This window comes from Oryctolagus cuniculus, chromosome 3 (assembly GCF_964237555.1).
Source record: "Oryctolagus cuniculus chromosome 3, mOryCun1.1, whole genome shotgun sequence".
NCBI classification, from domain to species: Eukaryota; Metazoa; Chordata; class Mammalia; order Lagomorpha; family Leporidae; genus Oryctolagus; species Oryctolagus cuniculus.
This window is the reverse complement of record NC_091434.1, coordinates 170,221,497-170,247,803: the sequence shown is the minus strand read 5'-3', so window position 1 is coordinate 170,247,803 and position 26,307 is coordinate 170,221,497. Positions and strand designations below refer to the sequence as shown.

The window sequence follows — 26,307 nt, the reverse complement described above, 5'->3', positions numbered from 1 at the left end:
TCAGAACTGAGAACCAGAGAGTTCAGCAGAGGCAGCACACTGGAATCTCCTGGGCCCCTCCCCAGGGACGCTGACTTAGCTGGGCTAAGGCACAGTCTCACAGGTGACCTATAGGGGCTGTCCCTAATCGCAGCCCTCTAAGCTACTCCCTTGCTTTGTGTTAGCGGTGCTCAGCCTTCGCTGCTGTCAAGTCACTGGGAGAGCCTGGCAAACGGCCGAGGTCCCAGCCCTTCTGTCAAAGACGCCCCCGCCAGCCCAGCCGTCAGGTGGGGACGAGGCCCACTGCCTATCTTCCCATGGGATTCTCGGAGCACTTCCACTCCCGGGCACTCAGTGCAACCCTAATTCAGAGAATCAACCCATGTTGGGAGGCACCTGCTCCGTGCACAGGACACCCCTGGTCTGCATCTGTAAAATACGCGTGCACGCCCTGTCCACTTTGCAAGGCCGCTTTCGGCCGGACTCAACACGTCTCCACTTCCTTTCCACTCCCCGTTAGCTCTGCAGCTCAGCACTTTCACACATTTAAGTAGCAATTGCATCCAACAGCAGAGAACGCGAACGCAGAGCTAAGCAGGGCTTTGGAACGCGACCAAAACGCTGTGTTGGGCTTATTTCCTGGGAGACGTGAGCAGTCCCAAATCTTTCTCAGGACCCACAACATACTTTTTATAGAAATTTTTTCCCCCGCGGTTTGGGGCCTGGAGACTATATCCGAAACATCTGGGGCTTGTGGGCCCCGGGTCAGACCAGCTGGATCAGAATCCCTGGGTTTGAGTGAGAATCCTGTATTTTAAACAGTAACCCTAAGTAATTCTAATGCATTCTCCTTTAAGCAGAGTGGGAACAAGAATTAGCATGGGTGGAAAGCCCGAATCGGCTCAGTTCAGCGTCTGGAAGCACCCGGCACGGGGCTGCGACCCCGCCACACTTAACTAAAGAACGCCCTAACCCTGCAGCCCCCAGCAGGTGCACCCGTGTGCAGGGCGCCCCACCGGTAACTGTGAACTTGTCAGCGAGGAGGCGCTCCACGTATCGAGTGTTTTACCACGCACAGCAGCCACGGAGCAGGCATCTACGGTAGACCGGGACTCGGGGAGGTCGGCTAAACCGGTCCAGGTTCACCTCACACCTTGACTCCATCACGCTCGCTCCGAGACAGCAGCGCAGACGCCCGGAGCCCCGTACGGAACTCACCGAACACGTTCGGTCTCGCGCGAACACCGAAAGCCGGCCCTCACTTCCCAGCAGGCCCCGCGGTCGCCGGTCGCGTGAGGCATGCCGGGCACCTCGCCCTCTCGGCGGCCGCGGAGCTGCCGGGCAACGAGGTCACGTCACGGACAGACGTGCGCGCGCGGCATCCTGGGACATGTAGTCTAGCTTGGCCTTAGACACCCCCTGGGATGAATGGGGCCGGGCTGACTGCGAACTACGGCTCCCCGGCCGGCAGCGTCGTGGCGGCCCCCGGGGAGAGCGGCGCTCAGGAACGTTGCCGATGCTCTGTGCAGCGGCGGGGGCCTCAGGCCGGCTTCCTGGGGCCGAGGATTAGGCGGCGCGTCTTAGGCGCGCTCGCCCCCTGCCCGCGCAGCGGCCATGCACCCGGCCTTGGCCGTGAGCCTGGTGTTCGCGGGCTGCTGCAGCAACGTGGTGTTCCTCGAGCTCTTGGCCCGGTGAGTGACGCGTCCCGTTCCCGTGCCGGAGGCGAGGAGCCCCCCCTGTGCTGGGGGCGGACGGCCGGGGCCCTCAGTTACTGTCGCCCCCGAAGCCGGCCATCCCCGGGGACTGGAGTCCGGGGGGGTCCTGTGGGGCTGGGGCCAAGGCCAAGGGGGCTGACGGCACCCGGGGAGCCTGCCCACTTCCCGTCCGAGCTCGTCCCTGGACTTTTCTCTTGAGCCAAGACGTCTGATTGGGACGCGCCGCCAAAAAAAAAAAAAAAAAAAAAAAGTTATTTTGTATTACAGTGGGCTGCAAAACTGCAAAACGTTATTTTAAAATTGGCGTTAGGGTCGTGACTACTTTGCCCAGACATACCCCCTTGTCAAAGATGTAGATGTGTAGGGAATCAGTCCAGGTGACCCGAGAGAGCATTTCTGGTTTTAGGGTGTTACAGGCTAATTTGGGAAGCATGCATTTTTGAGGTGCTACTTTCTGACCCTTTCCCAAAAGGGAAACCAGGTGGGCTTCGTGGAGGAGGCTGGCCATTAGAGTTGTGTAGAGGCCAGTGGCTAGAAGCGGTCACAGAAGGGACCGCAGGCTGAGGACCGGCAGGCTCAGATGGGGGATTAAAGTCTTGGCTAGCCCCGTCTCGGCTCCCTGAGCAGCGTCCGTGGTGCTGTCCGGCCCGGGTTGCTGCATCTTACCTGATCTCCATTGACCATCAAAGTCGAGAATCATCTAGATAAATCGAGAACTGTCTCTGTTGGCCAAAGAAGCTGGGGGGCCTTTTAGCACCTGTAAGTGCCGGAGTCAGAACCGGAACCCAGGATGTCCACCTCCTCACTCCAGTACCTTTTCCCAACCACCTGTTAGGTTTGCACGTGAGCGGCCCGTCGATTCTGATCACCCAGGTCTTCACGGGGTGCCTCCTAGAAATCCATTTTATCTTATCTAATACCATTGATTAAGTCACTCTGATACCATTGATTAAGTCACTCCCAAGCAACCGGTTCACTTAAGGTGACCTGTATAAGGTTAATTTTTGCTGTTACAGAGTCTGCTGTTTTGTAAGGCAGAGAGTGTTGATAAAGATCTGTTACTTCTCTTAAGAGCAGGGGACGAGAGAAATGAAAATGAAAAAATCTACTGGCTGTCAGTCCGATATATGTCACAGGAGGGCCATTTGGAAATTGATTTTAACATATAATAAGATGATATAATCAGGCCAGCTGTGGAAATGAAGGTCACAGAAGAACAGTGTAATTTCTGTGTTGAATACACCATTGCATTAAATCTTGCCAAAGGCTTTCTGACAGTAGGCTATGCTGCCAGCCGACGTGCCCCGTTTCTGATTTGTGAGCTCTTGGATGAATTAGGTGAACGCAGCTGAGTCTGAGGTGTGCTGGGTCTGTGAGCCCTGTAGTTGTGAAGGATTAAATGAGATGCACGGGTAAAGCCTAAAGCACACCAAGGGTAGTTGGCCTGTCTTACGATGTTGCTTCACTGTAGGCAGATCTCGTTTTATGAGCTGAGCCTGCAAAGTCTGGATAAACATGACTTTACGAAATGTTTCCTGTCATGATGGGCGCTTCAGTTTACAGGTTTTGGATAATTGTTTTAATAGGTCATCATCCCATGTGTACCTTTTTTTTTTTTTTGTAAATCTGCGTTTTTGCATACAATAATGGATTGCCATAAAACAGTGAGGTTAATTTATTAATATAATCAGTGATAACGCCAGCAGCCCTTCCCAAAGTTGCATGGGCAGGTCACAGCCTCTGTTCCAGATCAGTCCCATGAGAACTGGGTAGGCCAGATGGCCCTTAAGGCTCTTTCTCGAGACGGCCGTGGAATTTTGCCTTTAACTTGGGACATCGCTGTTGAAAAACCCGTCAGTTTTCACAGCAGAAGCTGTGTTTTTTAATTCAGCTTCCTAAAAACCAGTAGGTGCCTTAATCAGTTATATTTAGTGCACTAAATATAAAAGCTAAAGTGACTGGGTTGTAGGAAGATTAGTGTATTTTCTCCCATTCCTCCAACTTGAAAAAGAAATTTAGGTTTTTCTTTCTGAATTGTTATGTGGAGCCATTGGAAATGTGTGAAACACAGTGCAGCCTACTGAGCAGATTCGTAGGCTTGGATGAGTGTGTGATCCTCTCCTTCGGGGAGCTCACGCTACCCCATGTGTAACACGTTAGCTGATGACGTGGCGTGTCCGTCTCACGTCAGGGAAACCGTCTGGGACATTTTCTTTTTCCCGTTGATTTTGCAGTCAAGTGTGTGATGGTGAATTAGGTAAAGTTTTCTCTCTCTAGAAAAAGAAAAGCCATAAACTATCTGCCCAACTTATTCTCTTCAAAGTTTGTGTTTGAGGATTAAGAAAGCAAAATTCTTCCCAAGGACAATTCAAAGTGGAACTATTTGCAGTCATTGATTAACTTCTGAGGAGTAAAGTTCAACGCAAACTTTATTTAAAGAAATGGAAGGGTGACAGCGCAAGCTTTTACTCTGAAGTTCTCAAATGGATCTTTTAAATTAAAATAAATAAAGCTATACAATGGTATGTGTTCTTAAAATGCTTAAAGGCTGATTAAAGTAAAAAAAAAAAAAAGCTGGGAGTCTAAAATCCTGTAGAAGTAAGAGATGGGAGAGGAGAGTTGTTAACATGTCCTTCGGGGAGCAAATAAGAGGGTGGCTCCCAGTGGACATGGGATTTCTTTCGGGGATGCTGTAAGATTCTGTAGTGGTGATATTTGCACAACTAAAAACCCATACTAAAAGCCACTGTATTGTAAAAGTAATGATAAGAGCAAGCGCAGACATCATTTTTTTATCATGAGGCCCTGGGAGACTGACCTCACTGAGTGCTAAAGACACAGCCTTCGTGTCTTTAGCAATGATAGAGGTGTAATAAAACCTACCGCCATAAAAAAAGATAAAACAGAAAAAAACTTTTTAGAAGTCCTATAGAGAATACATCAATTGTTTTTTGGAAATAAATGATTGCTTTTTATCTTGTGTGCAAATGTTAATCATCCGCATCACCTTTGCTTAAAGTCAGGCATCCGCATCCATTCACTGGAAACCAGAGTGTGCGGCATACAAACGAATGGGGCGCATCTGGCCCCTGACCATCCCATGAGGGTGTGAGGGTGCTGGGCTCTTACTGGCTCATGTCTCAAGCTTGCTCCCTCATCCTGTTGTGATCTCTCCAAGGGCAGGGATGTGATCTTGTTCATGTTGGAAGCTCCCTCCAAACTGGCGCCTAACTTTGTTCATGAAACATTCTCAGTCATTGTTCTTTCATTGAATTGGCCTAAGCTTTTGGTAGAGAGAAAATGGAAGGCAAAACAAGGGAACTTTTGGGTCTCTAGGGCTAAGTCTTATGCTTTGCGTTTCATGTGTATTTTCTCATGGAATCCTCACTACAACAGTCATATACCGCTTTTATAAATGAGGGGGAAAATGGCCAATCTGAGTGAATGTCTTTTGCAAGTGTGATTATACTGAGATTGAAGACCTTTCAATATGGCAAAATCCTAAATACTGGTCATCATGTGGTACTACAGTTTGCTTTTTTCACTCTGTGGCAGGCACTGTATTAAATACTTTCTAGGGACTGATTTATCCTACAATGCACCATTAAGATAACTACTAATACTGATCCCATTTTAAAGAAAAAAAAGAGATGAGTTGATTGACTTCTGCTGCATGATAAGTGACCTTGTATGTCACCGGGAGTACTTGTGACCATGGGGAGACACGTTGATTCTCAGCCCTGAGGCAGCACGAGGGTTGCCTGCGCATCATCCACGTACACTCCCAGCCACTTCCCCAGACCAAGGCTGGTAGTTCTCAACTTGGCTGCACATTGCAGTCAAGCGGGGAACTCTTCAAAGTGCAGATTCCAGGGCCCCAGCTCAGCTGAGCAAATGAGTCTTTTTTCAAAGAGCCTTCTGGCCAGAGTTGACAAAGCACTGTGCGAGGAACCGTCCAGAACGCAAGTCCCTCCTCAGGTCACTCGTATTTAGGCTAGTGATTTACACCAGCTCTTTGAATGAGGTAAACACCTCCCATGATTCTTTATGGATTCCTGCAAAGGTTAGCCTTGTCCCTTGAACTTAAGGGCCAACAGAGAAATTGCATCTAGAACAGTGGTATGTAAGAAAACCTTCGCAGGCAGCAGTTCTGCCTCCGAGGGTGAACCCTAACTGCAACACTGGTGGGCGCCTGCCGTTGTCGACTTCTATGCCTGAATAGCGTATTTAGGAATTTGTTTATCTCGGCATTGCTGCTTAATAGCGATACCACCAATAGAGAATGGCGTTGATTTTGATACATAGCGTTGTGCTAATGTGTAATAATATAGCTAAATCTCTCTCTTCACTAGCTTCAGGTAAATAAATGTCTTGAAAATACAAACAATGAAGGTCGGAAGAGAGATATTATAGGTAATCTGGGAGGGTCAGGTGAACAAGGATAACTGCTTTCTCTATATGCCTCTTGGAGTGACTGAGCCGAGTGGGGTAAAGTGCAAGCTTAAGAGACGCTCACACACCTTGGGGGCCTCGTGTTTACCAGGCGCCCCAAGAGGGATGTCAGCAGGACATCTTCTACTCTGTAAACTTGCTCCTAACACTCACTGGAAGATTTCTCCAACTGTTACCTAGATGACGAGAGAGAATCCGTTCAGGTCAATGAGCGTAAAAGTTCCTAATGTGTATGAGACACCGCAGGAATGGCTGTGGAGACGAATGTTTCTCCATATTTTTCCATGGTTGCCTCCCTGATCCCTTTGTAGCCATGTTTTTCTTTTTCTTTTTTTTTTTTTTTTAAAGTTTGTTTAATTGAAAGGTAGAGAGAGAGAGATCCCCATCCACTCGTTCCCTCCCCAAATGCCTATAACAGCCACGGCTGTACCAGGCCAGAGCCAGGATCCAGGAACTCCATGGGGGTCTCCCACGTAAGTGGTAGGAGCCCAGCTACTTGAGCTATCAGCTGCTTCCTCCCAAGGTGCACTTTAGCAGGAAACCAGATTGCAAGTGGAGGCAGGAGTTGATCTCAAGCACTCAGATACGGGATGTTGGCATCCCAAGCAGCAGCGTAATCCACTGTGCGACAATGCCCAGCCCTAGACATTTTTTTACACCCCTCCATGGATATAGTGCACACTGGTTTATGCAGAGAAATGCATATCTGTTTTATACTTGTACATGAGATCAAGATTTTCCACCCACCTCAAGAACCAGTTTTTGCCCCTTTGAGGGCACCTGTCTAAAGCAGTGTCCATGTAGTCAACACACATTTCTTTGTTCGACAGCATTCTAGTTGATCCCTATTCAGGAGGGATATAAAGACACTCTTGAAGACCTTAGCACGTTTGTCCTCGGGCTATGCTAACTAGAACCCTGACTGAGGGCTTTTTGTTAAGTGAGATTCCCAGTAAGAATATATGACAGTTTCCTTCCACTTACTAAGGTGGCTTGATCGCACTTGAGGAGGCAGGAGTATGTCAGAGTGACCTGCCACACCTAGTGAAGAGTGATGAAGGACAGCCTGACATCCTCTCTTGGGGTGCGGTGCCGAATCCACGAGATCCGTGGGCTAGGAACACCAAGGTAGAGATCCCTACTCCTCTTTGGCTGGAACCACGGATGTCACCCATGTGAGTGCCCTTCAGGTCAGCTTTTGTGCCTAATGTCTTCTTTTTGTTCCTCCCTATACAGGAAGCATCCAGGATGTGGGAACATTGTGACGTTTGCACAGTTTTTATTTATTGCTGTGGAAGGCTTCCTCTTTGAAGCTGATTTGGGAAGGAAGCCACCAGCTATCCCACTACGGTATGACACACTGAAGTCTCACTAAACATTGGGTTTCAACTCTGTTTTCATAGTATACATTTTCCATGAAGTTTTTGAAGACCCCTGTATGTGTAGGTTTCATTTGTTTTTTTCCCATCAAACACGAATGTATCTTTTAATTCCATTTCCCACTGACAGTTTGAAGTACTCTCAGAGAGAGAGCGGATAGGATCAGACATAAGACCTGGTGTGACCACAACTTTTTAATAGTCTTGGATGCTTTCCTGTGTTGATAATATTATCAAGTATGCTAAGAGTGATGAATGAGTGTTACATAGCATTGTGAGTATACTGAGTGCCACTGCGTTGTTCACTATTTTTGAATTTCACCTCAAAAGAAAATGAAAGGCCAAATCAAAATTGTTGACATCGAGGCCAGCATTGTGGCGTAGTAGGTTAAGCCTCCGTCTGTGACGGCGGCATCCCATGTAGGCGCTAGTTCAAGACCTGGCTGCTCCACTTCTGATCTAGCTCCCTGCTAATGTGTTTGGGGAAGCAGCAGAGGATGGCCCAAGTGGTTGGACACCTGCACCCACGTGGGAGACCCGGGTGCATAGCTTCAGCCTGGCCCAGCCCTGGCTGTGGTGGCCATTTTGGAAATGAACCAGCAGATGGAAGACCTCTGTCTGTCCCTCTCTGTAACTCTGCCTTTTAAATAAATTTTTAAAAATATATTTTTAAAAAATTGTCGACTTCCACCTATGAGTCCAAATTTGCTGTACAGATATTTATACTTCATGGGGCCAAATAGAGAATGGGGGGTTCTTCTCATAAACAATGTATTGAGGCCGGCACCGCGGCTCACTAGGCTAATCCTCCGCCTTGCGGCGCCGGCACACCGGGTTCTAGTCCCGGTCGGGGCGCCGGATTCTGTCCCGGTTGCCCCTCTTCCAGGCCAGCTCTCTGCTGTGGCCAGGGAGTGCAGTGGAGGATGGGCCAAGTACTTGGGCCCTGCACCCCATGGGAGACGAGGAGAAGCACCTGGCTCCTGCCTTTGGATTAGCATGGTGCGCCAGCCGCAGCGTGCCAGCCACGGCCGCCACTGGAGGGTGAACCAACGGCAAAGGAAGACCTTTCTCTCTGTCTCTCTCTCTCACTGTCCACTCTGCCTGTTAAATAAATAAATAAATAAATAAACAAACAGTGTATTGATATTGAAATTCAGCATTTTTGTTGGGAGAGACTGGAGATAAAAGTACTTGGGCCAGCAGTTGCTGCCTCCTAGGTGCATTAGCAGGAAGCTGGGTTGGAAGTGGAGGAGCCAGCCTCGATCTCAGGCACTGGGATATGTGATGCAGTTGTCCGGGGGCAGAGAGGCAGGTAAACCCACTGTGCCATGGTGCCCGCCCAGAGAGTGAGACTCTGGAGTGAACAGATCAAGTACTAACATGAAGCTTCATCCCTGCTGGGGTCTTTGTGCAGCATTCCTAAATAGCCTGCTTTGGAAAGTCAGCCTCGACCTTGTTATTAATGCTATACTTTAAAAAAAAAAAATTATTTGAAAGGCATAATTACAGAGAGGCAGAGAGAGAGAGGTTTTCCATCGGCTGGTTCACTCCCCAAATGGCTGCAACGGCTGGAGCTGGGCCAATGCGAAGCCGGCAGCCTGGAGCAGCTTCCAGGTCTCCCACGTGGGTGCAGGGGCCCAAGGACTTGGGCCATCTTCCACTGCTTTCCCAGGCCACAGCACAGAGCTGGATTGGAAGTCTATTTCCCAGGGTGATGCCAAGCATTCTAAATACTTTCTTGTTTGCTTTTCATTGGTTATGGTAGCTGCCTAAAACCTGCTGTTCTGTAGATCAGCGATTATGTCCCAGTGGAAGCCCCGCATCTCTGAGTCCTCTGGGCTTTCCTGCCTCCCTGCTCTGTCACCGCCCATGCCCCCAGTCACTTGCACAGGGCAGGGGCACGTTCACTGTCACCGTAACTTTTATGGCTGTACCTAGCTGGCTGCCCCCTCTTTCATCCCTCCACGTCTGTTTCCACCTTATAGCGCGTCACCCTCCTCCTGGGAGTTACCATGTTGTTGGCCATGAAGACCAAACCAGGCAGCTTGTTCTTCGAGGCTACCCATGATCCTGCCTACCAGCCATACTGTCCTGTCTGGGATGGCTATTGTTATTGTCCGTGTGTGAAACCTTAATCAAAATCTCGTGCATATCATTCGTCCCCATAAGCAGTGTCCAGGCAGTGCGCTGTAGGCAGCAATGTGGAATAGTTGAGTTAATTCTCCTGAAAGACCTTGATCTCCAAATGCCTCTCCTCAAGACAACAGAGAACACTTGGCAGGAAGCCTCGTCAGCCCCCAGTAGCAAGTTACCTGTGAGTGGTGAGGAAGCCGTCGGGGCGGTTTTGCACGCCCACGACTTTGCCTGTGTGCAACGCTGTGTTCTGCGCTCCTCGTCAGGCTCCTCTGACTTGGCACTCTGCTGGTTCAGCCTTGTCAGGCTCCTCTGACTTGGCACTCTGCTACTTCAGCCTTGCTGGACTGCTGTCGTGATGGGTCTGCATTGCTGGGGTTCTCAGTGTTGCTGTAGCTGGCAGATGTGCAAAAGTGTAAAACGATTGGGATTACTGCTCAAGCAACAACATTCCCTGATGGACATGGAACCACGTACATACCCTGGCCCTGCATTCTTGGGCCATTTATTTATTTATGTATTTTTGACAGGCAGAGTTAGAGAGACAGAGAGAAAGGTCTTCCTTCCGTTGGTTCACCCCCCAAATGGTTGCTGTGGTGGGCGCGCTGCACCGATCTGATGGCAGGAGCCAGGTGCTTCTCCTGGTCTCCCATGGGGTGCAGGGCCCAAGCACTTGGGCCATCCTCCACTGCACTCCCTGGCCACAGCAGAGGGCTGGCCTGGAAGAGGGGCAACCGGGACAGAACTGGCGCCCTGACCGGGACTAGAACCCGGGGTGCCGGCGCTGCAGGCGGAGGATTAGCCTAGTGAGCTGTGGCGCCAGCCAGGCCATTTATTTTTAATACTATTTTTTCTCACATTGAATATATTAGATTAAATCTTGAAATTGCTGATATTCAGCCCTTTTTGATCTACCAAAAAAAAAAAGAAAATGATGATTTTGAATGGTTTAACCTAGTATGTTTTAAAAGGCATCTTAAGTATTTTCAAGATCAAATGGAGACATACAAATATGAAATTACTTATTTATCTTTTCATAATTGTCCATTTGTATTGGCCCCTGTATCTTTCCAGGTTATTACAGTTACTGGATGTTTTACATGTTTCTTTTAATTATTTTTAAGACCCCTAAATTCTCAAAAAACAGGGTCCTCAATTATTTAATATAAGGTTGTAGGTCCTGTGTGTCCTCATTAATTTGGAAGCCACTGGTTCAAAATATGGGAAAATTTTAACATTTGCTACACTGAAAGTAAGCTCTGACATGGCAAATCTTTTCTTTAGAAATAGTAAAAATAAATAGCATAAACCTGCGCAAAGAGGAAATATTTGAATTTGCCATTTTCAAGTTCTTTGGTGGGATTTGAAAATGATATACAAAGAATTAATATAAAAATAAAATCATCTGTGCACTTAGGCAAAAATAACCACCGATACCTATTAGGTAACATAATGTTAAAGCCTGGTTTTGAGTTGCTGCATATACTTGAAAATTATTAAAGTTCAATTTCCTTTTAAAAATTCTACAATTCACACTTTTACCATGTTTCTACATACTCGGTATTTGGCTTTATGCAATAATAATGATACAGTCCTTTAATGCAGCAGGAATAAGGTTAATGTTAAATAAGGTTAATATGTTTTAAATCAGCTGTTGCCTCCCTGCTGGATTTTCTTGGAGTTGTGGCTTCTGTGTGATGTGCTGCTGTCTGCATTTCAGATACTACACCATCATGGTGACCATGTTCTTCACCGTCAGCGTGGTCAACAACTATGCCCTCAACCTCAACATTGCCATGCCCCTGCATATGGTGTTTAGATCTGTAAGTGCTGCGTGCTCCTCCATTCAGTGGAAAGTCTGAACATGTGGCAGAAGTAGAAGTCTAGGGAAGCAGGATGGGCGGCCACGTGCGGAGCAGGCACGACTTTCCTCTGAGAAGGCAGGAGGCAGAGAAGGGAGAACCTGAAAGGGGATGATTTCCTTGGATTCGTCTCAGATTCCGTGGGCGACTGATGAAGAGACGATGAAAATGTCCCCGAGACAGTTTACCTTCAGTTTCTTTCCTCTGGTTGATTTTATATTCATGCTTGCTGCGAATGTGATTTAACATGTTTCTTGCCACTTCTCGTTTCGGTCTTCCATAAAATGACATTTACTTCTTGTGCACAAAGCAGATACTTGAGTTAATAAAAGGACATTCTTGATGAAGATAGGGTTTCTCCCAGAGCAGTGAGGCTTTCCTCTTTGGCTGCGGTGTGGTGGAAGATGTGTGTGCAACGTGGATCTAAACGAGAACAGAATGTTCCCTGAAAAGCAACCACCCCTGCAGGGGGATGAACTTGGGATTATAGAAGAAGGCAGAATGGGCGATCGTTGGAGCCATAACATTTCCTGTAGTCTGAGGTTTTTGTGAGACTGGATGTGCTATTTCCGAAGGGACCTTCCAGAACTGATTATAATTCTGGTGACCTTCAAAGCACTGAACTCCTAGTAGACTTGTAGTAAACATGTGTTGGTTGATTGACACCTTTCCAGGGAAGAAAGACAGCCCTGCATGACTTCTTGTATTGAAACTGGGGCTGTGGAGACACTTATTAGAAGTTCTTACAAACAAGACAGCCGAGAACCTTGACAAAAAGAAGTGTACGATGGTTTATTCCTTCTAGTTGTAGTGTCGGCTGTAAGCAGTTATTGAGGGTGACCATCTGCTCACTGTCCTTCTTAAGTTGTTTATTATTTCACGTGTTCGATATATAGGGGCTGTGCTTTTTGCCGTGATAAGAACGACTGAACCTTATGAGCTGTTCCTGCCAGGCGCCTTCTTGCTGTTGCCTTTGTCCATGTTCGTATCCCTCTGGAACTTTCTTTCCCTAATGCACGGTTGTCTCCCTTCACAGGGCTCTCTGATTGCCAATATGATTCTAGGAATTATCATTCTGAAGAAAAGGTAAACACCGCCTTGAATTCTGCATGTGAGGATGATGTTCTAAGCCACATCCATAAACTAGTCACCTGGAGTCCTTTTCCCACGGTGCTGGTGAGGTTGCTCTTGGCAATCTACCTTTTTCCTTAGTTCTTTCTCTAACAATGATCCCCAGTGGTGGACTTTTCCCAGGCAGTTGACCAGGTAAGAAGGCCTGTCTGTAGCTTTGGCGCGGCGCCCTCTCTGTGTAAGCTGGTTAGCTCTTGTTGTTAGTGAATGCATCTTTAATATCATACTAACCTACAAAGCCGGTTGACGTAGAACTTCTATATGGTATGGTTGCCTCTAGCCATATGTGACTGATTTAAATTTAAATAAAATTAAACATTTAGTCCTCAGTCTCACTGGCCACGAATGACTGGTGACAAAAGTTCCCAGTGTCCTAGAAGTTCTGTGGGACAGTGCTGGCCTAGGAGGTGCTTATCAGAACAGCTTAGTGAATTGAAGAATCATCAGAGATATTAAAACGACTGTTCCTAACAGTGGTCTCCCAAAAGGTACTTCTTGTAGGTTATCTGCATTTAAGCACGCATATGTAATGGTCACGTTTGAAGTAACTGTTGAGCTGCTTGTTAGCGTAGGCTCCGCCTTGGGACACACCTGGGATCCCTCCCAACCTTTGATTTTGGGTCATAACAGGAATACAAAAGAACATGTTATAAAAGGAATCGTATTCTGCTGATACTGCCTCAAAGTGGCAGGGGCAGGGTAGGTGTGCGGCCCAGCAGTTAAGATGCCCACTCCAATGCGTGTGTCCCACACTGGAGTGCCTGGGTTCCATTCCCACCTCTAGCTCCTGACTCCAGTGTCCTGTCACTGTAGACCTTGGAGGGCAGCAGAGGATGGCTCAAGTCCTTGGGGTTTTGCCACCCATGTGGACCTGGCTTGAGTTTTCAGTTTCCAGCTTTGGCCCAGCCCTGACTAGTGGGAGCATTTGAGGAGTGAACCAGCAGATAGGAGATCTGTCTGTCTGTCTGTCTCTCCCCTTCCTCCCCACCACCAAATAAATAAATGTTTTTTTTTTAAATTTGGAGGCCTTTCTTAAAATCTTGGTTTCCTTTAAGAACTTTTTTGAGTCTGTCATCTTAAATCTATCCATTTAACCCCTTTAGATTTTTCTGTGCATATCACACATAGAGCTACAAATTTCCCTAAGTTACCTAAAAGAGTGAACTAATGACTTATGTTAGCCAGAGTTCATAGTATGTTGCTCCCTGCAGGATTCGGAGAGCAAATCTGTATTCACCTCCCCAGCTCCTTCACTGTTTGGTCTGAACTGCAAACCTCCTCATCTTGCTCTTTCCACACTGAAGTCTCTTTGTTTCTGGGTCTGCCCCTGGTGGTTTCTGCTGCCCCACCCAGCCTTCTCCTCCTGCACAGTCCTCTGAGCGCTCACAGCTATTGTCTCTTTTTCAGCTTCTTAGATACTCCTGTTGGCCTTTTAGGAGTTCCTGTAACCAGAACAGTACAATGGCGTGGGTAACAAGCTCACACGTGGGACTGGTGGTGTGGTCCGGTGGGTTAAGCCGCCACCTGCAGTGCTGACATCCCACATGAGCACCAGTTCAAGTCCCAGCTGCTCCACTTCCAATCCAGCTCCCTGCTAATGCACCTGGGAAAGCAGCAGCAGATGGCCCAAGTCCTGGGGCCCCTGCACCTGCGTGGGAGACCTGGATGGAGTTCTGTGCTCCTGGCTTTAGCCTGGCCCAACCCCAGCTAGTGTGGTCATCATCTGGGGAATGAACCAGTGGATGGAACATGAAGCTCTATCTTTCTCTCTCTGTGTCGCTCTACCTTTCAAATAAATAAATAAATCTTAGAAATAGAAATCTCAGATGGTTCTTCTTATGAGTTTAATTTATTTTAATTTTTGCCAGGAGCCTTTTGCTTGATCAGCAGGAATCCGAGAGGGATACTAATGGTGCTATTTTAGTTAATGTGACACGCCACTGTGACTATTGCTCATAGCTCTAGAAACTGCATTTCTTCCAACTAGGCCAGCATTTAGAAATAACATTTAAGTCATTCAGAGATTAGGACCAAAATATCCTTCCCAGAGAATGGATAATGGGATCATTTTCTGATAATCTCTTGAGTGGCATAGATGTCTCTTGACTCAGGTATGGGCCCCCCAGAGATAGGAGAAGTGACAAATGATCTCAGTCTAGATGGGGTCAACCTTTCATTTGGCCTCTTTAAAAAAAAATTATTCATTTATTTGAAAGGCAGGATTACAGAGAAAGAGAGAGAGGGAGAGAGACAGATCTTCTATCCGCTGGTTCTCTCCCCAGACAGCCAGAAGCTGTGCTGATCCGAAACCAGGAGCTTCTTCCTGGTCTCTCACATGGTTGCAGGAGCCCGTGCACTTGGGCCATCTGCTGCTGCTTTCCCAGACACATTAGCAGGGAACTGGATCAGAAGTGGAGCAGCTGGGAATTAAATCAGCGCCCTGTGGGGGATGCCTGTACTGCAGGCGGCAGCTCTACCCAGTATGCCGCAGCGCTGGCCCCTCTTGAGGGAAGAGTGCAGTGTGGGGTCTGGTCTCTATCTGTTTTTGTTTTCTGAGAAGCCATCTGTTGGTCAGTAAACTGTTGGAAACGAGCAAACAACACTAAGGTGAGATGTCTGGAAAGCAGTCAGCACCCGGCTTCCTTCGTGTGTGTACATACCGACGTGGACCATCCGACTATAAATAGCACGGGAAATTCGCATTTGCATCTGTGTTTTCCTAAAGTGTTTTTATTCTTATTTTTGCAGGTACAGTATTTTCAAATACACCTCCATTGCCCTGGTGTCCGTGGGGATTTTTATTTGCACATTCATGTCAGCAAAGCAGGTGGTAAGAATCAGCTCAAAAATCATTTATGTTTACTACTTGCCGTGGGGGCCAGCTACCAGGCACTTATTAATAAAATAAATTATGTAATAGAAGGATTCAAATCTCTGAAAGAGAAGAGGAGAGGGAAATGAATAGCATAAATATTTCCCTCCTATTTTGGCATCTTCCTTGTAGTTCTGGTCTCTGTACCTAGTCTATTTTCTTATTCCCTAGACTTCCCACCAGTCCAGCGTGAGTGAGAATGATGGATTCCAGGCATTTGCATGGTGGTTACTAGGCAAGTACAGTAATTACGGTAAAGCTAATTGCCTCTGCCGCTGTGTTTGCCGAGTCTTCTCCTAAGGGACATGTTTCTTGGCAAAAGCTGCTGCTAAACAAATGACCCACGGAAGAGGGGGCACATGGGATCACACACCCCTGTAGCTTGGCGTCTAAGGAATGGAAAACGAGTGTCAAGGCAGTGTGTCCCGCAGCACGGACCCACGTTCTCCTTGGTTGCCACCGGCATGGAGAGGGAGCTGTGTGTCTGCACGCTCATCGCATTCTTAGAATGCGGTGCTTGGAGTGTTGCCCGTTTCTTCATGATGTGTCTTCATGATGCACATGAGAGCGACTGACTCGATTTCCGAGGGACCCATTTCAAAATCTTGGATTTCTTAGGTTAGCTGTTCCATATGGCAGTGTTCCCAACTGGACTGAATCTCCTGGGGACTTCTGAAAAGACAAGTATCTCTGTGGAATTAGACAACTCCTGTAGAGATGTGCTGACCCGCTGCATCATCCAGATAGGAACCTTTCTCCAGGGGCTTTTGGAGGTAGTGGTAACAGACAGAGACTGACCAACGAAAGAGAAACAGCCGTGAAAGAACTGTGTCCTCCTTGTTTCTTGGCACAGGAAGGTCTTTATGGGCTATTTGGAAAATGATTTGCGTGATGAGAAAAATTTGCAAAGGCTGTGAACTACAGTTCATGGGGAAAAATTTTGTTCAGTAATTTTAGGTTCAGCCTCACTAGTACATTAACAAAAGAAATGCAAATTGAAGGCAAAATACAAAACCTTTTCGTTGTTGGTCTGTCACATTGGCAAGATGATAATGATGGTCATAGTGCAGCCAAGGGCGCAGTAAGAGGGCCACTCCGTATGAACTGTTTAGGGTATCAGCTGACACAGCTTTTCCAGAAAAGTACCGGGGGGTGAGTTTTTAAAATGTCCGCAGCCTTTCCACTCCGTAATTGCATCTGTGAAAGCTTATCCTAAGGAAATAATCAACATCCTATTTAAAGATTTGTGTACAGGATACATTGATGTTAATGATAAAATAACTGGAAATGATTCTCTTACTGTAAGACACTGACGTATGGTACGGCCACTTGATAGAGTGATAAGCAATCATTAACCCACACTTTTGAAAAAACCTTAATGACTTCAAGGGAAAAATGGTGAGAAAAATGAGTTATAATATTATGTGTATAATTTGATCCTGTCCCAGTGCAAAAAATATGTACATATGTATATAGAGTTGTACAAAATTATAGAGGACTGGATGGTAATATTGTGACTGATTTTGTTTTTAATATTTTGTACCTGTTCTATAATTAGTATACAAAATTTGTAGAACTTTAAGCAATAAGTATTCTTTAAGAAAACATCTGGAAGTGTTAGTTCTTGTAACCCAGTGTTTATTTTTTCAGGTATCGGTGCACTGACTTTTGCCCTTTTGATGTCAGCAAGGATGGGTATATTTCAGGAGACCCTCTACAAACAGTTTGGGAAACACTCCAAGGAGGCCTTGTTCTATAACGTAAGCAACTCCCCGAACATGGGAGGATGGAAACCCCCAAGCTGTAACGGGTTACTCCAAGCGACACGTGCTGTCCTTCTGAAAGTCCGTTTATTGCTGGTGCACAGCTTTGGGACACAGTGATAGTGTCCACGCGGGGCCCAGTGTTCTCCCACAGGATGGTCACAACAGCTGGTGTGAGTCGAACCTGTCCCTTAGCCAGGGGCAACCCCCAGGGACTAGGAACCCTGGCCCACAGTGTTCCTATAGCTGAAATCAGGCCAAGACCAACATGCACACCTAGAAATGACTGAAAGCAAGTCCCAGAAGCCACATGCCACGGGCGGCGCATGCGTGCAGGCCGGCAGCGGAGCGATCGTTGGGGGAGGCGGCGGCGGCGGTGGAAAGGCAGAGGCCTGCCAGGTGGGCCGTCTGCATTTGACAGAAAGTTTGGTGTATGAATGAGGTGTGTTTGAGCCTCTTTGTTTGAAGATGTGCACCTGACACCGCCTGCCCCGCCTCTCTCCCCGCTCACCCCTCTCCTACTGAGATGCACCCGAGTCCAGTGCCCCAAGGCCAGGGCGAGGGGGTCAGCTCTGTGCTCTGTATCCACCCGGGATTCTTCACTGCCAACTGTTTGCACTGAAGGTGCAGGCAAGCAGTGTGAGAGTTAACTGGAGCTGGAGTCTGTGGCTGATAATTGAAAACGTTAAACATTTTACTTTGTTCACATGTTTTGTTCAGCACAATGCGTGCCACGTGGTAGAGCTCCGTGGCTGTGAGCCGTGGGCTCTTATTACTTTGGGGAGTGGGGTCAGGCCCTTTGTCTTGGCTCCCCCACTGTCTCCTCTTCCTCGTCCATCTCTTTATTCCTGTCTTCATTTCGTTGTCCCTGACCTCGGATTGTTCTCCGTCTTTCACCACTAGTTTTCTGAACTCTTAGAAATGGCTGCTGCATTCTTGATCGTTTTAGGGTGTATTTTGTTGGCTTCACTTTTCTCAAAAATAGTAGAATGTAGGGAATCCCTTCGAGCAGAATGATCCGTGTTTAAATTTCTCCGCCTTTTTCACCGAGGACAGGACACTGGCTCCAGTTCGTGCTCTGTCTGCAGTGGCTGTCAGATTGCACAGGGCAGGGACTGGACGTCTGGGGCGTCAGTCTCCCTCGCGCCTCTTCATATCGCTTGCCAGATGACTTTGACCACTCGGAGTCACTGTAAGCCTGTTCTGATTATTCCACGATGTTTTCGCATCTAAATGTATATGAACTGTTTTTCTTTCCCCACAGCATGCCCTTCCGCTTCCTGGCTTCATCTTCTTGGCCTCTGATATCTATGACCACGCGGTTCTGTTTAATAAGTCTGGTGAGTTGGGGATCGTTTGGTAGAACTGCCTGACGGTTTCTGAAGCAGAGTCTCCGTTTTACTCGACTTGACCAGGACGTTTTCATGATCTTACCCAAATCCTCTTGAAACCGTCCCCGTTCCACTTTCCAGGAGGACAGGGCATTAGTCAGCAGTCGCGCGAGGAGAACCTCTTACAGGTGCATCTCAGCTATTGAAATAGAGGAAGCAGGCCGGCGCCGCAGCTCAATAGGCTAATCCTCCACCTAGCGGCGCCGGCACACCGGGTTCTAGTCCCGGTCGGGGCACTGGGTTCTTTCCCGGTTGCCCCTCTTCCAGGCCAGCTCTCTGCTGTGGCCCTGGAAGGCAGTGGAGGATGGCCCAAGTGCTTGGGCCCTGCACCCCATGGGAGACCAGGAGAAGCACCTGGCTCCTGCCATCGGATCAGCGCGGTGCGCCGGCTGCAGCGCTCCAGCCGTGGCGGCCATTGGAGGGTGAACCAACGGCAAAAGGAAGACCTTTCTCTCTGTCTCTCTCTCTCACTGTCCACTCTTCCTGTCAAAAAAAAGAAAAAGAAATGGAGGAAGCAAGCACCTTCAGATTTTCTGTATTGCTTTGGTATTGGGGTTTGCACTGGAGTGGGGTATGCGACGTTTAGAAAATGAAAGCCCATGGTCGTGGCCCAGTGCGGAGAGCAGAGCTTGGCCGAGTTGGGCTGCAGTCCGGCTCCCACTGCTGCTGCTCACCCCACCCCTCTGTGAGAGGCAGAGCTGCCCACACACGCACTCCAGCTGCCTTGGAGAGAGCAGGAGGGGAGCAGAGTGATGCAGAGGAGAGAGGCAGCAGGAGGAAGCAGAATGGCTTCAGGCATCTGCAGTGTAAGCGATGGCTTTTTAAAGTGGCTGTTGGAGAAAGTCACTATAGATTGTCAGTTAACTCGAAAGAACTCAATTATCTAGTCATAGATGTGGTGTGTTGGAAGACAGATGAACACACAAGGACCAAATAAACATTTTTTTTAAAGATTTATTTTATGTATTTGAAAGGCAGAGTTACAGAGAGAGAGGGAGAGACAGAGACAAAAATATCCCTTCTTCTGGTTCACTTCCCACATGGCCTCAGTTGCCACGGCTGGGTCACGCTGAAGCCAGGAGCCAGGAGCTTCTTCCGGGTCTCCCACGTGGGTACAGGGGCCAAGCACTTGAGCCATCTTCTGCTTTCCCGGGTGGCATTTACAGGGAGCTGGATTGGAAGTAGAGTAGCCAGGATTGGAACCACTCCCCATATGGGATGGTGGCATCACACAGGGCAGCTTACCCTGCTATGCCACAGCGCCGGTCACTAATTTTTTTTTTAAGATTTATTTATTTATTTGAAGACAGTTACAGAGGGGCAGAGGCAGAGAGAGAGAGAGAGAGAGGTCTTCCATCTGCTGGCTCCCTCCCCAGATGGCCACAATGACTGGAGCTGGGCCTACCCAAAGCCAGGAGCCAGGAGCTTCCTCTGAGTCTCCCACATGGGTTCAGGGGCCCAAGCACTTGGGCCATCTTCTGCTGCTTTCCCAGGCCATAGCAGAGAGCTGGATCAGAAGTAGATCAGCCGGGACTCGAACCGGCGCCCATATGGGATGCCAGTGCTTCAGGCCAGGGCTTTAACCTGCTGCACCACAGCGCCAGCCCCCACTTAATTTTTAATTATCGAGGCTTTCCATTGCACATTCATCCCACGGTAACTGCATTTTGAGAATGACGGTAGGGAGTCAGCAGATATTTGTTTGCTACCTGAACGTGAGTTGTGAAGTTACAACAGCGGTTTGCCTTTGCTGTGTTGCTTCTCCCATCTGGCATTAAAAAAAGGGGTGTGTGTGTGTGTGATAAAGATTCACAGCACGTAAGGAAGTGTGTGAGGCTCTGAATTGCTCAGAACCCTTTCCGGCGGTCAGCAGGACGGTCCTGAAGCTCTCTGTCTGTCCGCACATAGCCATGACCCTTGTGGCTGTGGTGGACGGGAACCGCGGCGAGTAACGCGATCCCTAACCCACAGCCGTTTGTGAGCAGGAGGGGGTTGCTGTCCTGTTCACGTGCAGGCTGCTGCCCTGCCTTGTTCGGAAGAATGGTGAAGCTATCCGCAAGTGACATAACCTTGTCCCCTCTCAACCCTCGCAGAATCCTATCAGATCCCAGTCGTCGGCGTGACCATGCCCATCATGTGGTTCTACCTCCTCATGAACGTCATCACTCAGTATCCTTCGCACTCTTCTGCTGTCTTTGTGTCTCCTCCACGTGACTTTGGCGGAGGGATGTGTTATTTTCTCCTTACCATGAGTGTGGGGTTTGCCTTGCTTTCACGTGCTTAGAGCAGGAAAGGGCGCTGTCTCGTGGAGGGCAGAAGAGATACTAGTGATGTGCTAGTCGGTCAGACGGGGAGCGATGGGGAGAAGCTCCCCCAGGTAGATATGTAGGAGCCCACGGACTGATTACAAACTGATTTCTACCCGGAGTTTTCCAGTATCCTACAATAATTTCCAGTTACCACAGGCTGCCACAAAGTTCTGAAATCTCAAACACATCAACGCTTGATTTTTTTTTTAAATGGTTATTTTGAACGACCTTGTAGAAGTCGCTAAGGCTTTGAAACAGTGAAACAGATTGAGATCAACCCCACCCTTGAAGCCACCTCACAGGGCGCTGTGAGTCCCTTGTAGGAAGAAGAGCTGTGGAAGGGTGGGGACCAGATCAGACGAAGGTGGCTGGGGTCCGCCTTACTGAGAGTGGCACCTGTCGTTAGCTGGGAGGGGGCCAAGTGCTCAGAGACTCCAGGATAAGAGGAGGTCTCTGGCCGGTTTGGGTGGGTGGGTGGGGCTCTGTGGGTGGAGTGGCAGAGCAGGAATCCTGCAGGACGTCCACCGAGGAGGAGCCTCGGGGCCACCCTCGCAGACCCTCAGGCTTCCCGCCCTGATCTCCCAGGTGCAAGCCGCCGCCTTAACTCCTTCCCCCCAGGTACGTGTGCATCCGGGGCGTGTTCATCCTCACGACGGAATGTGCCTCGCTCACGGTCACACTCGTCGTGACTCTGCGCAAGTTTGTGAGCCTCATCTTTTCCATCTTGTACTTCCAGAACCCCTTCACCGCCTGGCACTGGCTGGGCACCTCGCTTGTCTTCATCGGGACCCTGCTGTACACGGAGGTGTGGAACAGTCTGGGGGCCGCAGAGAGTCAGCCCCAGAAAGGCCACAAGGAGAACTGAGGTCTGCCCGGGAGTGTCGCCGTGAGAGGGGTCCTGGTGACGGTCTGGCCACCAGGTCATCGCGTTCCCCCCAGCACGGGACCAGAGGTCCTCAGGAGACGACGCCTCAGTGTCTCCTGGCCGTACAGACGACATCCGTAGACTCTGAGTAGAAATCCGTGAATCCCAAAGTAGAAAAAAAGGCCAGTTCTGTACTTTTGGACAGCCCTTTCATTGGTTATGTCTGTTTTGTTTACAAAAAAAAAAAATTCAGTGCTATACTTGTTTATGGACTTCCACACCCCCAGAGCTACTAGTTTTATATGCACAGTCTTGGGACACAGCTACGCCTTCCGTTGCCATCCTGGTGATTCCCTGCCGTCATGATCATCGTCATTGTCATCCATGGCTTTTTTCTCCCGACGCAGCCCCGCACAGTCAGTCACGCTGCACACACCATGGTCAGCGGGGCGAGCTGAGTGCCCGAGCAAGCGGCAGCGCCAGGCCCCCGGCCCGGCCTCCTCCCACGTGTTGGAGAGCAGTGGTGTCCCTGTGAGCCGAGCAGGGGGGCTTCTTTGCCCTGCCCCCATTTGCTTTATTTCCCCTGCAGAAATCAGCTGCCTCTTGCTTTTTGTGCTCGGGGAGTCCTGCAGTGGACAGCGCTCAGAGGAGAGGAGAGTTGTGTACGGATCGCCAGGGAGAGGCCCCCAGCCTTGCTGTGCAGCTGTTTAGCCTGGGGCTGAGGTGGGGAGGGCAGCGTGGCCCCGGGACAGCTGGCCCTGCTCGGCCCCCCTGTGGGCCCAACCAGGTGCTCCCAGGGCAGCCACGTGGGAGGGTTAGGCTCTGGAAGACTTTGTCACCCAGAGCCCTGACCTGTCAGGCTACTGAAGAGGCTAGGCTGTGCGGTGGGCGGGCATGCGGGTGTCAATCAGGTCAAATCCCAAGGACGCCGAGAGGCACTCTCTTGTTTAAGGTCCTTTATATGGTCACTGGGTGTTGGGGGAAGGGTTTGCTGTTAGGAGAAACCTACCTGCCTGCCTGCCTCCCTCTCTCTCTCTCTCTCTCTCTCTCTCTCTCTCTCGTTGATCATTTCAGGGGCCTGGTTTCCTCCCAGCGAGGGATCCTGGGAGCGGAATGCCGTCAGCACAGTGCAGGAAGTCAGTGAGTCAGTGTTCTCGCATCTCCCCTTTCTTCTCCTACCCCAGACCTTTGTTAACCTCAGCCAAGCGCATCCTCTCCCGGAAGCACCGGAAGCAGCTAGGCCTCCTAGCGTTCACCTGCAGACAAAGGCCTTGCGTTTCCGGCCGGGTGCAGGCTGTGTTCTGAGATCCGGATGCTTGCTGGGTGGCCTGGGGGTCGCCTGGGTGTGTATCCCACTGACTGGAGCCTTGCTCTGTGGGCTGAGAAGCTGTGGCAGCAGGCGAGGGGCCCAGCCCTGCCGCAGGTGTGTCTCTGTTACATAAAATGTGGGTGCTGTTTCTGCACCCCGCTCCCTGGGCTGGCAGGCCTGTTTGTCCTGGACATTGAGCACTCGCCAGGGCCACTGGCGGTCTCTCCTCGAATGCAGGATAGGTGGGAGTCCATCTCCTGGAATCAAACCTCCTCACTTTGAGCTACGTGTGGGTCCCTCCTCAGACATGGTGTCGCGAATGCCAAGTGCTGAACCCCCTCCCATAGGCAGCGGTCACAGAGGAGCCCGGGAACCCCCTCCTGTAGGCAGCAGTCACAGAGGAGCCCGCCCCGAGCGGCTGGCTGACTGCTGTGCAGCTCCAGTCACCCTTTCCGTGTTAAAGCGGAGAATTGGGTTTTTTGCTTGAGACAGGTGAATGCACACAGACAGCATTTAACTGGGCCCGTGAGGCTTTAGGTGCTGGATTTAGAGCTTGTCAGTGGGACTCTGCACTTTGTAACAGAGGGAACATGTGTGGACAGGAGAGACAGTCCAGCTGCTGTGGGACAGGTGCCTGCGCGGCCCTGGCACTGGCTAGATAGAAGGGAGTATGCCTGGCACCAGTTACTATATTTCTCTTAACCATTTATCACACACACACATGCCCACATTCCCTTTGGCTAACTGATTTTTAAAGGCAAGTTGAAATTGTTTTCGGCCTTTCTTCAAAGGGCAAATAAGTCATTTGTGAGAGGACCATTCTCACCTGCAGGAGAAATGTCTACGAGTGGCTCCTCCTCTTTGCCTGGGTCAGGACCATGTGCTTTGTGCTGCAGAGACACAGCAGAGGGTTTGCTTACAAAAGAGTGTGGTGGTTGAGATGCCCAACACTCCTCTCCGGAGCAAAGATCAAATGGCAAAGGACAGGCCCTGGCCAGGAAGTGCAAGGCGCGTGCCACTCTGTGTGCGCTCAACAGCTTGGCTAAGCGACCGGGGAGGTGGCAGGAGAAGACGGCGGATGTCTGAATCCACGTGTCCTTACTGAAATTCTGTTGGCACGTTATAAGTGATTTTTCATTTTTTTTAACCAATAATTCTTTCTTGGAGGCTTATTTTTCATCCAGCCAGAACACCCGTTAGGCACTGGCTGAGCTGATACCAAGTTCTGTAGATGTGGACACATTTCAGAGAGCTGTTTCCCTCTAACCGCCCAGCTAGCCAGAGGAAATGCTGCAGCATTTGGAATCGGTCAGTGCTGTAAGCTGAGTTGGTGGGTGCCAACCCATAACAGACCTCTTGTGTTTCCCGGATACTTGTAAAGGACCAACTTAGGTCATGGCCTGAGCGCCTCTCCTCTCTGATGCCCTTACTTCCTTCTCCCCCTCCTCCTCACCCCTACTGACCTTCCATTGGCTTCCCTGCACCTGCGTTTGTTCCTGAGCAGGACCTGTAATTAACCTTGGACCTGTGTCTGCCTCTGTTCTTTGGGGCGCCTGGGTGTTTTTGTAGATTTTTATAGGGTATTTATATCTGTGCACCATGTATTTTGTTACAAATTCTTATAAACGTTGCTGTTAGAAGCTGTTAGAAGCATGCAACTCCGCGGGTAAGAGTAGGGGGCAGTGTGTGAGTGGGTGCGTGTGAGCAGGAAGAAATGCTGCCTGTTCCGGTGCAGCTCCAAGTGGGGGCTGCGTGTGTGTGCCGCCATTTCCCTCTGTATTTGGAAAAGAGTTTGTTTATTTTGCTGTTTTTACCCTACCTCTGGCTGGCTTCATTCCGTGGTGCCAGATACTTATGGAGAGAGTGGAGACAGGAAGGAAAAAAACATCAGGTCAGAAAGAATTCTAAACTGGCGAGTCCGCCCTGTGCCCGCTGGCGACAATGACCGCAGCAGGCACACAAATACACCTGGAGAAGAACCACGTTGCAGAGAGCTGACGCCAAGACCCTACATCTGCTGTGTTTTGTTTCTCTTTGACTCGAAATAGAATTCTGAGTAATTTTGACCTTAGCAGATAGCTAAAGCATGTTGGTCTTTGTCCTGAAGAGAACTGTGATGGAATCCTGGATGTGACTTCTGAAAGTGAGTGCAAACACCGTGTGCAAATAAAGGTCCCAGCGGGGCGGTGGAGACGCCCCTCTCTGTGCTCTGTCTCCTGCAGCCTGCTCACAACACACATTCCAGGGGCTGCAGGGGACAGCGCTCCCAGCCTGCTCCTTTCTGGGTTGCCAGCCCTTGGCACAGTGTCTGATTTATCTTATATGAATAAACAAATGCTTGACCAAGATCTCGTCTTCCCTCAACTTTCTGAGAAACTGTCTGATAATGTTTCCTGGTACCTGTCCCCACTGTTGTGGTTGGCAAGAAAGCAAGGGATGGGGTGGGCGTCGTGGTGTAGCAGGTAAAGCCACCGCCCGCGATGCTGGCATCCCATACGGGCCCCAGTTCGTGTCCCTGCTGCTCCACTTGCAATGCAGCTGTCTCCTAATGCAACTGGGACAGCGAAGTGCTTGGGCCTCCGTACCCACGTGGGAGACACAGCTGTAGCTCTTGGCTCCTGGCTTTGGCCTGGCCCAGTTGCAGCTGTTGTTGCCATTTGGGGAGTGAGCTAGCAGATGAAAGATATCCTCCCTCTCGTTCTTGCTCTCGCCCTCATTCACTAACTGCCTTTCAAAGAAATTTACAAAAAAACAAAAAACAAAAGCAAGTGAGAGGAGACCCTGCTAGGCTTGCAAGCAAGAGAAGGAATGGAGGGTTACTGGGCTGGGTACCAGAACTCCATGCCGCCGGGGTCTTTGCTCTCTTGATTGGCTAGTGGTAGGAGGCAAAGGCGTTATAGATTTAGCACCTTGCAGGTTTGCTGCTCAGGAAGAAAGTCCAAGGAGATGCCCGTCAGAGCATGAAAGCTTCCTTAAAAGTGTGTGAAGTAAGCCTCCCGAGTGACCGCCCCACCGTGGCCGGCGCAATTACTTTACCGTGCCTCTGCCTGCGGACTGCTGTTGCCTTGTCTGGTCTCCTTGTCCTGCTGAGACTCCTTCCCTGAGCTGGAGCTACCAAAATTGCTAACCATCCTACCGGAAGCCCTT

At 49.4% G+C, this 26,307-nt stretch overlaps 1 protein-coding gene and 1 long non-coding RNA gene across 3 annotated transcripts in view; one reads left to right on the top strand and one right to left on the bottom strand.

Moving 5' to 3' along the window:
* Positions 1-1,304, bottom strand: part of LOC127491822 (uncharacterized) — a 116,981-nt gene extending 115,677 nt beyond the window's left edge. Inside the window, exon 1 of the long non-coding RNA XR_011387461.1 lies at positions 1,198-1,304. This is a non-coding gene — a long non-coding RNA (uncharacterized lncRNA). The remainder of the gene's footprint in view (positions 1-1,197) is intronic.
* Positions 1,296-25,508, top strand: SLC35B4 (solute carrier family 35 member B4). 2 transcript variants are annotated; one of them, XM_002712001.5, is made up of 10 exons: positions 1,296-1,670; positions 7,383-7,496; positions 11,379-11,481; positions 12,557-12,606; positions 15,400-15,481; positions 15,695-15,758; positions 17,174-17,283; positions 18,551-18,626; positions 20,771-20,846; positions 21,605-25,508. In XM_002712001.5, the coding sequence occupies exons 1-10, from the start codon at positions 1,594-1,596 to the stop codon at positions 21,849-21,851; spliced, it is 999 nt and encodes a 332-aa protein (XP_002712047.1). In that variant the 5' UTR covers positions 1,296-1,593; the 3' UTR covers positions 21,852-25,508. The 2 variants fall into 2 exon arrangements, with proteins under 2 accessions (XP_002712047.1, XP_017198174.1); XM_017342685.3 differs by lacking the exons at positions 11,379-11,481; positions 12,557-12,606 and having other exon boundaries at positions 1,391-1,670.
* The last annotated feature ends 799 nt before the right edge of the window (positions 25,509-26,307 follow it).

What these genes read in the sequence shown, in the direction of transcription:
- SLC35B4 (XM_002712001.5), top strand. Translation starts at nt 1,594, where the DNA reads ATGCACCCGGCCTTGGCCGTGAGCCTGGTGTTCGCGGGCTGCTGCAGC. An exon ending in TTCCTCGAGCTCTTGGCCCG is followed by an intron (nt 1,671 to 7,382) that starts GTGAGTGACGCG and finishes CTCCCTATACAG; the next exon opens with GAAGCATCCAGGATGTGGGA. An exon ending in TCATGTCAGCAAAGCAGGTG is followed by an intron (nt 15,482 to 15,694) that starts GTAAGAATCAGC and finishes CTTATTCCCTAG; the next exon opens with ACTTCCCACCAGTCCAGCGT.